The sequence below is a fragment of the Lipotes vexillifer genome, unplaced genomic scaffold, assembly GCF_000442215.2.
Source record: "Lipotes vexillifer unplaced genomic scaffold, Lipotes_vexillifer_v1.1 scaffold230, whole genome shotgun sequence".
NCBI classification, from domain to species: domain Eukaryota; kingdom Metazoa; phylum Chordata; class Mammalia; order Artiodactyla; family Lipotidae; genus Lipotes; species Lipotes vexillifer.
The window spans coordinates 3,972,718-3,986,296 of NW_006775143.1; the positions used below are offsets into that span (position 1 = coordinate 3,972,718).

At 46.0% G+C, this 13,579-nt stretch overlaps 1 protein-coding gene across 5 annotated transcripts in view; it reads left to right on the forward strand.

Annotated features, from left to right (window-relative positions):
• The window catches only part of TNC (tenascin C), a 95,246-nt gene that overhangs the window by 67,697 nt on the left and 13,970 nt on the right, over positions 1–13,579 (forward strand). For 2 of the 5 annotated variants that reach the window (XM_007449725.1, XM_007449724.1), the window contains exons 12-16: positions 1,884–2,156; positions 7,604–7,726; positions 8,870–9,013; positions 10,826–10,945; positions 12,761–12,904. In XM_007449725.1, the coding sequence (XP_007449787.1) occupies positions 1,884–2,156; positions 7,604–7,726; positions 8,870–9,013; positions 10,826–10,945; positions 12,761–12,904 (804 nt within the window). Of the gene's footprint in view, positions 1–53; positions 327–1,883; positions 2,157–7,603; positions 7,727–8,869; positions 9,014–10,825; positions 10,946–12,760; positions 12,905–13,579 lie in introns of all 5 variants that reach the window. The other 3 variants (XM_007449726.1, XM_007449723.1, XM_007449722.1) reach the window with 2 other exon arrangements.

The window sequence follows — 13,579 nt, forward strand, 5'->3', positions numbered from 1 at the left end:
CAGCAGAGTCAGTGCTGCTAACCTGAGTTATTTTCACCCCTCCCTTCTTTCAGAGGCCCTGCCCCTTCTGGAAAACCTAACCATTTCCGACATTAATCCCTACGGGTTCACAGTTTCCTGGATGGCATCGGAGAATGCCTTTGACAGATTCCTAGTAACGGTGGTGGATTCTGGGAAGCTGCTGGACCCCCAGGAATTCACACTTTCAGGAACCCAGAGGAAGCTGGAGCTTAGAGGCCTCATAACCGGCATTGGCTATGAGGTCATGGTCTCTGGCTTCACCCAAGGGCACCAAACCAAGCCCTTGAGGGCTGAGATTGTTACAGGTATTTTGGCTCAAGTGAGCCATTTTCTCCTCTTCCTGGTTCCCTTCCATGTAATCCATCTACGAGATCACCACGGTTTTAACACCCCTGTCCATGTTCCCTACTTAATCCATAGATGTGGCCTGTTCCTTATGTCACCCCCCCCCCAACACTTTCTCTTGTCTTATGTCTCTAACAAGCACTCCCCTTCTCCCACTCCAGATACGAGAAGGTCGAAATGTTTCCACTAGGCATCCCAAATCCTTTAGGCCATGTCTTGTCTGTAGCTCTTGCGTGCTTACTCCACGTCACCCTCCTCTGTGTTCATCATGGCTGGTCCCCAGCTACATTTCAGCCTTCTCAAAAGAAATATACCAATGAGTGTATTTCAAGAAATTATTTACTATGTTTGTCACCTCAAAGCCTCAACTGTGGTCTTGACAAACTTCCCAGGTGGGCTTGTCATTGGAAAACCAACTGTGAACTTATACTGGTAAACACTAATATCATCGAGATTCTTCAGCACAGACTAAATCCATAATTTTCTCAACACTAATAATTCCTAGAGAAATATAGCATGAACAACTTTAACAGTCCACAATCTGTATTTCCCAAAGTCTTTCTAGAGATTTACTAACTCCATATTCAAAGGTACTACTTAGTGAAGAGGTTCCATGTCCAAATAAGTTTTGGAAACACGGAGTTAAACATAGTTTAACAGGATCCTTGACCACAAGGCTTTAGAGAACATTCTAATGTGCATGCTTCTCTCCAAGAGGGACTTACCCAGGCAATGTTTCCCAAACTTATTTTACAATGGATTATGATCAAACAGGAATAGTTTACTCTAAGTGTACTTTGGGAAACTCAGTTCTAAATTCACCCTGACACTGAGTTTTGTCTAGTTAAGGCAAATCCAAGATAACACCTTGGGTCTGAAGTACGCAGCACAAGAGGTTCCAAGTCTTAGTTCTACCATCTGAACACTTACTGAATGGTTAACACAAAGCAGGCCAGTCAAGAGTAGGAGCCTTCTTTAGTAAAGTAGCTCCAAGAAAAAGACCAAAAAGAACATAACATTTATAACATTTTAAAAGCCATTTTCCTCAGGATCAAGGGAAATATAATCAGTAGTATCATCACGGGCAGCTCTACAGATCATTAATGCTGGTTTATGTGTCTTTTCAAAAAGAAAAGAAGGTCTCACAGAGCATGGGCACTCAGCCACTGGCGGACAGAGAGCAAATGTAAACAAATTACTGACTTTGAACTTGTTTAATAATGCATGGGAGGGGCCACTGCTGAGTCCAGATGTGGATTTACAGAATTGCTTTTAGACAAAACTCACACATGCAAGCACCCACTTGGCTTGTATTGAATGTGTCAACTCCATCCTTTCCCTCTCCTAGATCTACTAGACATGTTCGTGTTGGATAATTTTATTTTCGGTATCTCAGGACACTTCTACCTCTGACAGCTGGGGCATCACTCCATATTGATACCCCCACTGGAGAGAAGATTGCACGGGCTGCTGAATGACATTCTCTCTCCTCCTTCCACCATTCTCTCCCCCTCTAGAAGCCGAGCCAGAAGTTGACAACCTTCTGGTTTCAGATGCCACCCCAGACGGTTTCCGTCTGTCCTGGACAGCTGATGAAGGGGTCTTCGACAGCTTTGTTCTCAAAATCAGAGACACCAAAAAGCAGTCTGAACCACTGGAAATAACCCTACTTGCCCCCGAACGTACCAGGGACATAACAGGTCTCAGAGAGGCCACTGAATACGAAATTGAACTCTATGGAATAAGCAGTGGAAGGCGATCCCAGCCAGTCAGTGCTATAGCAACAACAGGTACCGTATATAAATGGGAGAGAATAGAGAAAAGTTCTCTGTTCCTCTTCTCACAGGGCTGGGAAATTACAAGAGCTTCGGATGCAGACAAGCTTGTGTTTGAATCCTGACTCCTGAGTATAGACTAGGTGACCATGGCTAAGTCTGTACGCAAAAAGTATGATGCCACTTACTTAATAGTGCTGTGAGGATTAAATGAGATAATTCATGGAAAGCCCATACAGAGGCCCTGGCACACAGCAAGGGCTGAGCCAATGAGAGCTATTAACATTTTTATTATTGCCATTAAGATAGTCATTACAATCATCGCTTTTTTCTTTTTTTTAATTCCAAAGGCCCTTCCTTCTACCTATTATCGTGTTTCATCCATGTTTGTTCTTTGGTCAAATGTTCCAACTATGCAGGGAACAATGAAGAAGGGGTACCTCCACCTATAAAGGTTAACACTTATAAAATGCTATGTGTGAAATGGTCAGTACCCTGATCAAGAAGGAAAAAAGAGGAGGCCGGCAAGGTTGGCAGGCTGCTCTTCATAAGGCTCAGTCATTTTATTTCATACTCATAGCAACTCTAAATGGCACTGGAGGGAGAAATGAAAATCCTTTTCAATATGAGTTGTTTCAAGGAGAACGAAAAAAGATGGTTTTAACATGACAGTTTATAATGATAATCCTAAGACTAATATGACTCCTTAAAGAGAAAAGGAATGACCTTCAACAGGTAGGGTGAATTCCTTCAGGAAACTGAGGCAGGTACAGAAACGGAGCATTTGCTAGAGACCACTGCTTCAGAGGAACCAGGGGAAAGAATTACAGAACCACAGGCAGAGGTAGAAGGGACCTGAGAAATGATGTAGCCCAGACTCTTCCGTTTGTGCATGAAGAGTCTGTGGCCCAAAAAGGTGAAGTGATTTGCCTAAGGTCACACAGCCAGATTTGGGGTAGAACCCAAATGCCAAGTTATTTTAATATTATTAAATATAAGTGGGCTAGGTGACAGATAACCAACGAATAGACACACTTGCCATCTCTTGACAGGCAAAGAGCATAACACTAGCCAAAACCTTCCCTTTGTCCAGAGATGAGTATTTTTTGATGCCAAATTTCAGGACCTAATGAGCTCTGAGAAGCCACCTGTAGAAATCATACTCTGTATTTGTAGACGTGGAGCAATTCAGCCAGAAGAAATACCCTGTTCCTTATTAACACAGACCCTAGCCCAGGGACGTGGGTCCTTGTCTCCTCTTCCCTGTGGCTTCCCAAAAAACAACTTCAGATCAGAGGCAGAGGCTGATTCTGACCTTGGTTTATAAACACTGCTTTTCAAAGTTTACTTCTGATCACTGGTTTTGTTTTGCTGATCTTTTTTTTCTAGAGGCTCCCCAGTTCTAAAGCAAAAATGAAAACGAATAATCATGAGGTTTTTTGTTTTTTTTTTCCCCTAAGAACATGAGAAAAGAAAAGGCCTTCTAGGATTGCCCTTTCTTTGATTTTTGTTTCTCTGAGGCCTTGTGTCTCACAGCCGAAGAGAAGTGTGTGCGTCGGTGTATGCGTGTACACATGTGTGCTCGGGTACTTGGCAAGGACGGGAGAGGTGACTCTTGATCACAGCAGACGTCCAATTTACCTCATCAGCTTCGTAAAGTTTCCCTTTTGTGTTTTCATTCTTTCTCCTTGTAAACCCTTCTCTCTGTTCCTCTTTTTCCCTGTAAAAGCTGCCGCAGGTTCTCCTCTCACTCCCTGAACATGAGCTGGCAGCCCTGAGTGCCCCAGTGCCAGGGAGCGTGGGTAGGAGCAGTGTAGCTGAATGGCTAAGCCTGCAGCCTCTGGGCAGATCCCCTGGAGTCAGATCCCTGCTCTACCTCTTCCCAGCTATGTAAGCATGAGCAAGTCTTCTTTCCCCTTCGAGCCTCAGTCCCCTCATCTGGCCAATAGAATTTAACTCCAAGGTCAGCCATGAGGTTCATGTCACATCATAAATGTCAAGTATTTAGTTTCCTTGCCCACTGTAACAATATTAGCTAATATTATGTTTGGGTGATTTAATGTACATTTTATTTTTTAATGGCCCAGTTGGTTCAAAATTCAAAAGTTAAAAAAAAAGGATATACAGTGAGGTCTCTATTCTACTGTGTCCCTGACACCAGTTGTTCTATCTAGAAGCAGTCAGTATTACCACTTTCTTCTGAATCACTGCAGAAGTATGCTATACAAACAGATAAGATTAGACATAAGTCTACGTTCTCTTTTTTTTCCACCTTTTTCTTTTGGCGTGGCGGTTAACATACCCACTCTTCCACACATTGGGGTGTGTGTGTGTGTGTGTGTGTGTGTGTGTGTGTGTGTGTGTTCATTGCTTATTTATAGATCTCAGAGATAATCCCATATACCTTATTTATTTAACTATCCCCCTACTGACAGACCCTTAGATTATGGGTTGTTTCTTTCTCTGTCAATCTCTGCATTTGCAGTGGCTCCTCTTCCCCTCCGTGGTTTCAGCCACTCCTTCACAGTAGCCTGGCCTCCGCTTTGGGAAGCCCAGAGTTGCCAGGAGCTTCTTTTGCCTCTGGGGAGTTAAATACCAACATGCCTCTGTATACCATTGGGACGGTCCCCAGAATAGACAGAAAGCAGTTCAAAATCCAAAACCAGAGTAAGATGGCTTTGTCATTCTCTTCTGGAGGTTCCTGTTGCTCACCTCGGGGGTAGTGAGGACCCTGAAACGCTTCTTTAACCTGCCCCATCACCACCCCCAAACATACACCCTTTCCACTCCCAAAGCCAAGAGGGCAGCCCCTCTCCCATCTTCCAGAATGTGCCCCCCTCCCACTCTACCTCACTTCTCCCAGCCAGGCAGCCTCCCAGCTCCCCCGCTCAGTTGCAGTTCAGATGGACTTAAAACCACACACCACACAGCTGCGATGGCATCGTGGTCTGGGGACCCGGGTCAGCGGGTCTGCAGAGACACGTGCTCAGCAATCCTCCCTTCTAAGTGAAACAGGCTCTTTATGCCTAGCGCCTTTGCCTCTGACTCTCATAAAGTGTAAACTATCGATTACAGAGCATGCACTTCATGCCACACACAGCAGGGCAACTGACACACTTTACCTCACTGATTCACGTGACACAGACAGTCTAAGCGCCACATTCAGCCCCATTTCACAGAGACCTAAGGGGCCAAGCTGTTTTTAGCTAGTAAAGCCAGAATGGAATTCAAACCCAGGTCAGTGTAACTCCAAAATCCTTGCTCTTAAATCACACTGGCTACGATAATCGTCCCCTGAGCTTATCACGATTCACATATTAAGTACTGAATAAAAATATGTTGAAGGGAGAATTTTTTAAATGACTGTTAATAGTCACATTATTAAAGACATTTGCTCCAGATTTGGGGAGGCAACACTTTATGCAGAGAAGAGACGGAAGTACTCTTCATCCTCCTTGAGAATTTCTAGCAATTCCAAATGTTTTCCTAATGGAATTTTTATTGAAAACCAAGAGTCTTCTTGGAAAGAGAGACAGAGGCATTGCCTTTCCTGGGTCTCCCTAACTTTTCAATAGATACGATTTAGTTGTTCTCTGAGGCTCAGCCTTCAGGTTCCTATTGACCATCTCTTCCGCTGTGGTGCTGGAGACCTGCAGGCCCTATTTATGGCAGAAGGACACACGCTAAGATAACAAATTGTCTTCCACACCTAGGAAGGTCTGTTGCCTAAAACTGCCATTGACCCTGGAATTCTACCACTACTGTGCCATTCTTCAGATGACACATGGCTATCTATCTTCCTACTGTCACTTTCATCAAGCACATCCCTCAGGAGTGCATGACAGATGAGGTTACTAATTCTTATGGTTTTTCAGCCAGGGCAGATAATATTGCCATTTTGCAGATGAGAAAATTGGGATCAAGAGAGGAAAGCTGTGGCCACAAGATACACTTTTTAAAATGTGCCAGGACCTGCCCCAATGAGGTTCACAGTCGGACTGAAGGTCAGAGTGGACTAGCCTGGCAGAAGGAGAGCCCCAGTGCCTGAGTTTACACACCCCACGGGTTTTTTTTCTCATTCTGCCTCATCTAGATCTTTCCTGGGGGCTACCGCAAAACTCAGGTGGCCCATGGAAAAAGGAATCACGTGGGAAAGAAAGAAAAAAGAGAGGGCCAGCATGTTTACTGAATTCTTACTGCGTGCCAGATTCTGTGTTAGGGTTTCCCACCCATTATCTCTGCTAGGTCCTCAAAACATTCCTGAAGGTGGGCACCACTTTTCCCACTGGAAAGATGGAGACGGAGCAACTGAGGCTCTCGGAAGTGAAGGGGACTGCCCCAGGTTGCCCAGCCTCTCCGTGGTATTTGGACAATCAAGATCGTCCAGGCTCCAGAGCCCCTGTGGCTTCCAAAGCTTTCTAAGGAGAGGGCAAAACCCCAGGCAGCCACAGAATCTGAGGGTGGCTAGCAGGTCACAGGAGAACGCCATAGGAGGAGAGAAAAAGACAGAAATAGAGAGAAAAAAAGCTCCCCAAAGTGGGCTGTGGGTTTCAGAACTTAACGATCAATGTGGGATGCAGAGGGGAAACGATGAGGAAATGAGTTCCCTGGAGACCTGAAAATTGCTTCCTGAATTCTATGGTTAAGCATGGTCAGCTGAAGAGGGCAAAAAGCTAAGCCAAAAAATACACAGGGAAAAACCAAAGGAAACTGGGTTTGCGGGGGAGGCATTTACGTAGCAGGAACTGTCCCTCAGGCATGGCCTTCCCCCAGGCAGACCCAATATCCGAGGGGGTGTTTGCTTTGGTGAAAGGTCTGAGGTTGCTCCTCTGGCTCTGGACCTCCATCCAGTTCTGGGAATGGGTTTGTCGAGGTCAGTTTCCACGTGAACATTATTTCCAAGATCCCAGGGCTGTGCTCAGCTCTGCTCCTGGGACTTAGAAAGGTCATATCACAAGAATGTTCATTGGAGAACTTAGCCTCAGTTTAGTCCTCTGTAAAATGGCTACAACCACACCTCAGTGGTTTCTAAATGAGGGTTAATCCTTATAAATTGCAAAGAACTGTACAATTGTCAAGTCTTGGTATCATTTAATAAAAGGAACTACAAAGCAAAGATCTGAAAAATTGCTAAACATCAAAACTTAAAGGAGGGTGTATTCCAAGCTGTGAAACCACCCATTCACCCTCACTTCCTTAGACGTCAGCTATGGGGCTAACTAACGTTCTTGAATGAAACCAAATGGCAGCTCTACAGCTCTGGGCCCTGTACCTGAATGAAAGAACAATTGTTTCCATCAGGTCGTAACCTAATCACAGACCATCACAGTCTCCATCCTAAAAGGCTTGGCTGGGACATAAACTAGGGACTGAGTTTTCATGGATCAGGAATTCGGGAAGGATCGCTGATGAGCAAGATACTTAACCGTTTCTGGGTTTCTCCTGTGCTCTTTCCTCGACAGCCATGGGCTCCCCGAAGGAAATCGCTTTCTCAGACATCACTGAAAACTCAGCCACTGTCAGCTGGGAGGCACCCGCTACCCAGGTGGAGAGTTTCCGGGTTACCTCTGTACCCACTGCAGGAGGTAGGGCACTTGGGGAGGGGAGAGGGAGGACGATCTGGAGGGTTTGGGTGGAACAGTGAAGAGACCCTGATAATCCATCCCATCCTCCCAAACATCATGGCCAAAGAAAACCGCTTCTTTATAGTTGAGACCATCTGGATAGACTTCATTTGTAGAGTGCTATGAGACCCTTGGAAGAAACTATTTTGTGAAGGGTCATGTTATGAAGATCGTTGCCAGGCTCATAGTCTTAAAGTTCTATGAGCTGTAGATCCCCAATAATGTTTTCACACAATGACAGAAGATTCTAAATCCACTGGCCTTTTTCTCTTTGAACACACTCATCTGCAAAGCTGGTCTTAACCTGGATATAGGTGAGGTGTTGCCTCTTGGTCCCAAAATCTGTCTGTCTCAGCGTAGGATGGGAAGCTGTGACTTAGCAGAGTTGGGAGTTCTAGTTCAGAGCACACGGGCTATAATAGAGACCAAGGGGGTGGGGGGAGCATAGTCAAATATGTCTAAAGACATTCTGGGAGGGAGTGAGCTCCCTGTTAGTGGAAGTGTATACAAAGATGATAGTTGATAACCTCTTCAGAGAAATGCGGTAGCATCTCTGTGGGGAGTTTGGCCAGCTGATATACAAGCTCCTCACCAGCCCCCAATTTCTAAGAAATATAAACTTCGGACTTTTTCATAAATGTAAGAGTACAAGCTTGACCATGACCATTTTCTTCAATAGTAGAATCTCTGCTAGTAAGGGATGAGTCTATATATTCTTTAGCTAATACGATGGATTAAATATATCTAGATAGACATTAATAGCAAGCTTCCCATATTCTCTGTGGGAAAAATAGGTAAATAAAATTTGTGCAACATGGCCAGCTCTCTACTGAATGGAAACTTGCCATTTTTAGCACATTGTGACCTCACGGTTTTCCCTCCCCTGGCTCAGTTTTTGGCATCTTCATGGATGGAAAAAACGTTATACAAAAAGTAAAACCTCTTCTCTTACGCCGGAGGGTAGGAGCAACTGACAAGTCAAGAAAATGGTGTTGGATAAAGATATAGTTTCACTGCCAAATCGGATACACCCATTCTTGAGACAACCGTGAATAAGTTTCAGTGAGGTTCACCTTTCCCCGTCTTGCTTTTACTGTGTTCTAGGTACACCCTCAGTGGTAACTGTGGATGGGACCAAGACTCAGACCAGACTGCTGAGACTCTTACCTGGAGTGGAGTACCTCGTCAGCGTCATCGCCCTGAAGGGCTTTGAAGAAAGCAAGCCTGTCTCGGGGATGCTCACCACAGGTGTTTTTCTCACCTTCAGCATTATTTCTCATGATTCAGAAGCTAGAAAAAAAGGGTTTTTTTTAGGAAATTCTCGGGGAAAGTGGGCTGGATTTGGCGCACCAGCGGTCTCATTTCTGGTCCGTCTGTAGCCTCTTCTGAGCTGCATCCTCAACCTCCCTGGGCCACCGTTGCCCAGGGTACTGGGGAGTCGGGGAGTCATGCTGACCTGGTGGAAATCCCACGTTCTGCCACTTCTAGATACATGAGCTGTCAGTTAATTTCTCGAGGGTCTAGTTCCCTCCTCTGTAAAATGGGTGCAGTTCTGCTTCCTTTGCAGGAAGCTGTAAGAATCACGTGAAACTGTATATGTAAAGCGTCTGCAAATATAAAAAATGACTGTACAAATTAATCCACTTCCTTCCCTTCCCCGATAGTGCCAGGACCAGTGTGAGGATCCCTCCAGGCAGGTGCTTCACACAGACACTATAAAGTAACTACTCTGGATCTGGCAGCTACTGTATTTCAGGCCCTGTTACTAAACCCTTCACATGTAAACCCCATAGCTATTACCCTTCCCATTTTACAGACGAAACAACTGAGACCTGGGGAAATTAAATGCCTTGGGCAAGTCCATATAACTAGTAAATGCTGAAAGCAAATTTGAACTTAGGTCAGTCTGACTACAAACTCTGTATCCTTCTAAAATAAAGGATGATTTTCCTGTTATAACTTGATTTGTACAACACACTGTAAGGAGGGAAAAATAATGAATTGCATTGAAGGAGAATGAAGTGGAAAATTTCTCTTCAGGCAGCCATGTTCCTAAACAATTTATCCTTTGATATATGAGCAATTATCCAGCCTAATCCGTGAAGGGATCTAAAGAATGGGCCTCACAGGAAAGTTTAAAAATATCCTAATAGTCTTAAAAGGGTTGCTAATATGCAATTAAAACCTCCTGTCTGAACCCAGAGTTCTGCCCACTCTGCCACACAGACCCTCGTTTCCCCCCTAGAAATCTTTCATTCACGGGTTCTCCATGGCAACTGGCTGCAAAGTCTGGATCTGTTTCCTCCGGAGGCCCCGTTGTCCTCATCCGTTAAAGGAGATTCTGTATGTGAAAGATGAGACAGGAAGGACCTCAGAGTGGACGGGGTAGGCCCCAAATCACTCTACCACCTCCTGACTCTCAGGCCAGTCACTTCATCTCTTGGGGCCCAGACACCTCATCTGTAAAATGAGCTGATGATGGCTGCCGCACCCCCCATCCTCCCAGGGATGTCGTCCTGGAGAATTGAGTCATAAATGTGAACAAAAGCGGGAACTAGTCATATTTAGGTTGGTTTCTAAGAAAGGGATGTTGGGTTGTAGCAGTGGTGAGTTAAAAGGGCCAAGGCCCTGGGACTATCCATCCTTTCTCAGTACAAGTCATTTGGAAATCATATTGAAAACTCCAAATAGCTTTAATAGTCATGTTAATAACAACTGCAATTATTGAGTGCTGCCCCTAACACATTTCACACACATCCTCTAGTTCAGTGGTCCCCAACCTTTTTGGCACCAGGGACGGGTTTCGTGGAAGACAGTTTTTCCATGGATGGCGGTGGGAATGGTTCAGGCGGTGATGCGAGTGATGGCGAGCGATGGGCAGCGGCAGATGAAGCTTCGCTCGCTCGCCCACCACTCACCTCCTGCTGTGCAGCTCGGTTCCTAACAGGCCGCGGACCAGTACTGGAGTCCAGGGACAGTGTAGACAGCAGAGCAGCTGTGGTCTGATGTCCTACCCCATGACTGCCCATCTCTCCAACACATCACCATCTTTCCTTGCAGCTCTGGATGGCCCATCTGGCCTGGTGACAGCCAACATCACCGACTCAGAAGCCTTGGCCACGTGGCAGCCGGCCATCGCCCCTGTGGACAATTATGTCATCTCCTACACAGGGGAGAGAGGTAAGGTCGTGTCCAAGACCCTCCCCACCCTGAGGAGTGTCTGTCCTGCTGTAAACTCTTCCCGTTCTCCCTTCTTTGTGCCACGCTTGGTGCGTGGTAGCAAAAATGCATGGGTAGACTGGAGAGTCCAGCAATGTCCCCGTGGCTCTCGACTTGCCCCCTCAGAACAGACTCATGGGCTGGGACTGGGGCTGGGTGGGTGGGTGTGGAGGCACCGGTTCAGGCGGTGGCAAGAGAGGTCCTACCCATATCCCCTGCTTGTTGTCAAGTGAACGAGCATCAGAACCATGGTTGTATCACGGGAGGCCAGCGGGCCATTTAAGGAAAAGCAGAGGGTGCGTCTCCAGCCTCTTCCTCCTCTCCTGCCAGTTTCTCTGCCGTCAGAGTGAGTCACCCTCTCCAGGCAGCAGCTCTCACCTCTTACAAAGAAGGAGTCCAGAATCTGAAATCTCAAACAGACTATCTCAGGTAGCTCTGGGGAGCCTGGGCTTCTTGGATGCCACAGACAAGGCCCATTAGAGCAGACCTGATTGAGAAATCAGAAATTATTTTTCCTTGTCTTTGCAACCATCTGTGCTAATTTACTCGGTTGGAGATTAAACACTTGTTTGGGGCACCAGCAAATCAAGGCTACCAGAAGGTAAAATTAAATACAAATAAGAGAGAAGAGACGGAAAGATTCCTTTTCAATGAACAAATCCATACTTTTGTCATGAGCTAGACTAGAAAAAATATGTTGTTATTTTAATCTCAAAGTATATGTGAGTTTCATATTTTATGGTTCAGTACTGTTCTACTTTCAGTAACAATATGAGAGGGCACCATAAGCTGTGCTGGGGCCTCTGAAAATCTTAATTCAGCCCGGGCAACCACTTACGAGAGCTCCTTGCGAGGACAGAGCAAAGATGGGGTGGGGCTAGAGGGATGCTTGGGTTTATTCTTTCTACTTTTCTATTTTTAAATATTCCCTGTGAGCAAACTCTTCCAAGTCAGGGGAGATGATGTTGTCTCACCTAAAATAAATCAGAGTATAGTTCGTGGGAATCATGGAAATTGTGGATGCAAGTGTAGAAATTTCCTAGAGTCCAGAAGTGTGTGTGAGGCTGGGGGTGTGGGCTCATGACTGATGAAGAGAATGACCAGCTCATTCCACTCTGCCCTGGACCTTCCCAGTTTTAGCCTTATAAGTCCCATGCCCGGGGAAACTTCTTAGTCCTTGGCAAGCCAGGATAGCTGGTCACCTGTGATTAAGAAGTAAGAACTTATACCCTGGGCACCATGGTTTGGGGTCCACCGTTGGTCCTGACCCAGTGGGACTGAGAGCCAGTAATCAGCCTCTGGTGTGTCCACGCCACCTGATTTTTGTGATCCCCCAGCCTAACGATTTGACATTTGGCAAATAAAAGGACATGAGAGTAAGTGAAAAAAAAGGGGAGGGCAAGCAATGGGACAAATTAAATTTGAGTAGCCCAAGTCTTAGAGATGTTACCTGCAGCTCTCCTGTAACTGGGTCCTGTGCCTCGGCTGCAACGCTGTCCCAGTGGCACCATGTGCAAAAGTCTCCTGACCCCCAGGGCCCCTTCCTTCTGACTTGGTGCCTGGAAAACTCCAGTACCATACGATAAATCCTTTGTATATGAAGTGATTGCTCAAGAGAGAGAGACAGGAGTGTGAGTCATCTCAGAAATCAAACCTGCTTTTCTGTAGGGTCACTGAAAGTTTCTATGTTAGAAGGTGTGTGTGCTCTTGGCCAAGTCCGCTGATGGCCCAGACAGCGGACTGGTAACTGCCACGGTGTGTATATTTCCTGTTTAGAGCCAGAAATTACCCGCAAGGTGTCCGGGAACACGGTGGAGTATGCGCTGACCAACCTCGAGCCTGCCACGGAATACACGCTGAGGATCTTTGCAGAGAAAGGGCCCCAAAAGAGCTCAACTATCACCACCAAGTTCATGACAGGTACAAAGACGTCGAGAGCCGGAAGATGCCCACCCACAGCCTCTATCTTTAACAGCATCCCTCTCCAACACTTATTTCCCCAGTCAGCTCCCTGCAATGTGATGACGTCAGCATCAGCTAAAGTCACCGGTGCCACTCAGTCAAGACCTTAAGAAACACACCATTTCCTTTTGCACTGAAATGACCTTGCTCTCCCCGTGGACTAGGAAATGATTTTCAGAGGAGGGCTTTATAAGTGGAAAACCAGTCCCCACTGACCCTAACCCCAGTATTTAATGATCCATGGTCTAGGCAGGGAAATAATTTGAAGAGAAAGATTTTAAAGGCAAGTTTTCCTAGATGTCCACTGGGGTTTTGTACATTGAGATCTTTTTACAAACTGCAGCAAGCAGAGAAACAGAGGCCATGTCCTCTGAGCAGGGGCGAGCACCAATACCAGCATTCATCTGTCCTCTTCTCCAGAAACAAGGGGGCTTCTGATTACGTTCATGGCTGTGTCTTTCTTCCCAAATCCAACTAAAGCCAGTCAATATCCTGTTGGGCTCAGGAAAACGTGGCCCTTGGGATGAGATGAACCACAGAGAATGTACGCCTTTGGAGGTCACCTGGCTCAACCTCTTCATTTACAGATGGGGAAGGTTTTGCCCAAGGTCATATAAGTCAATGGTAGGGGAA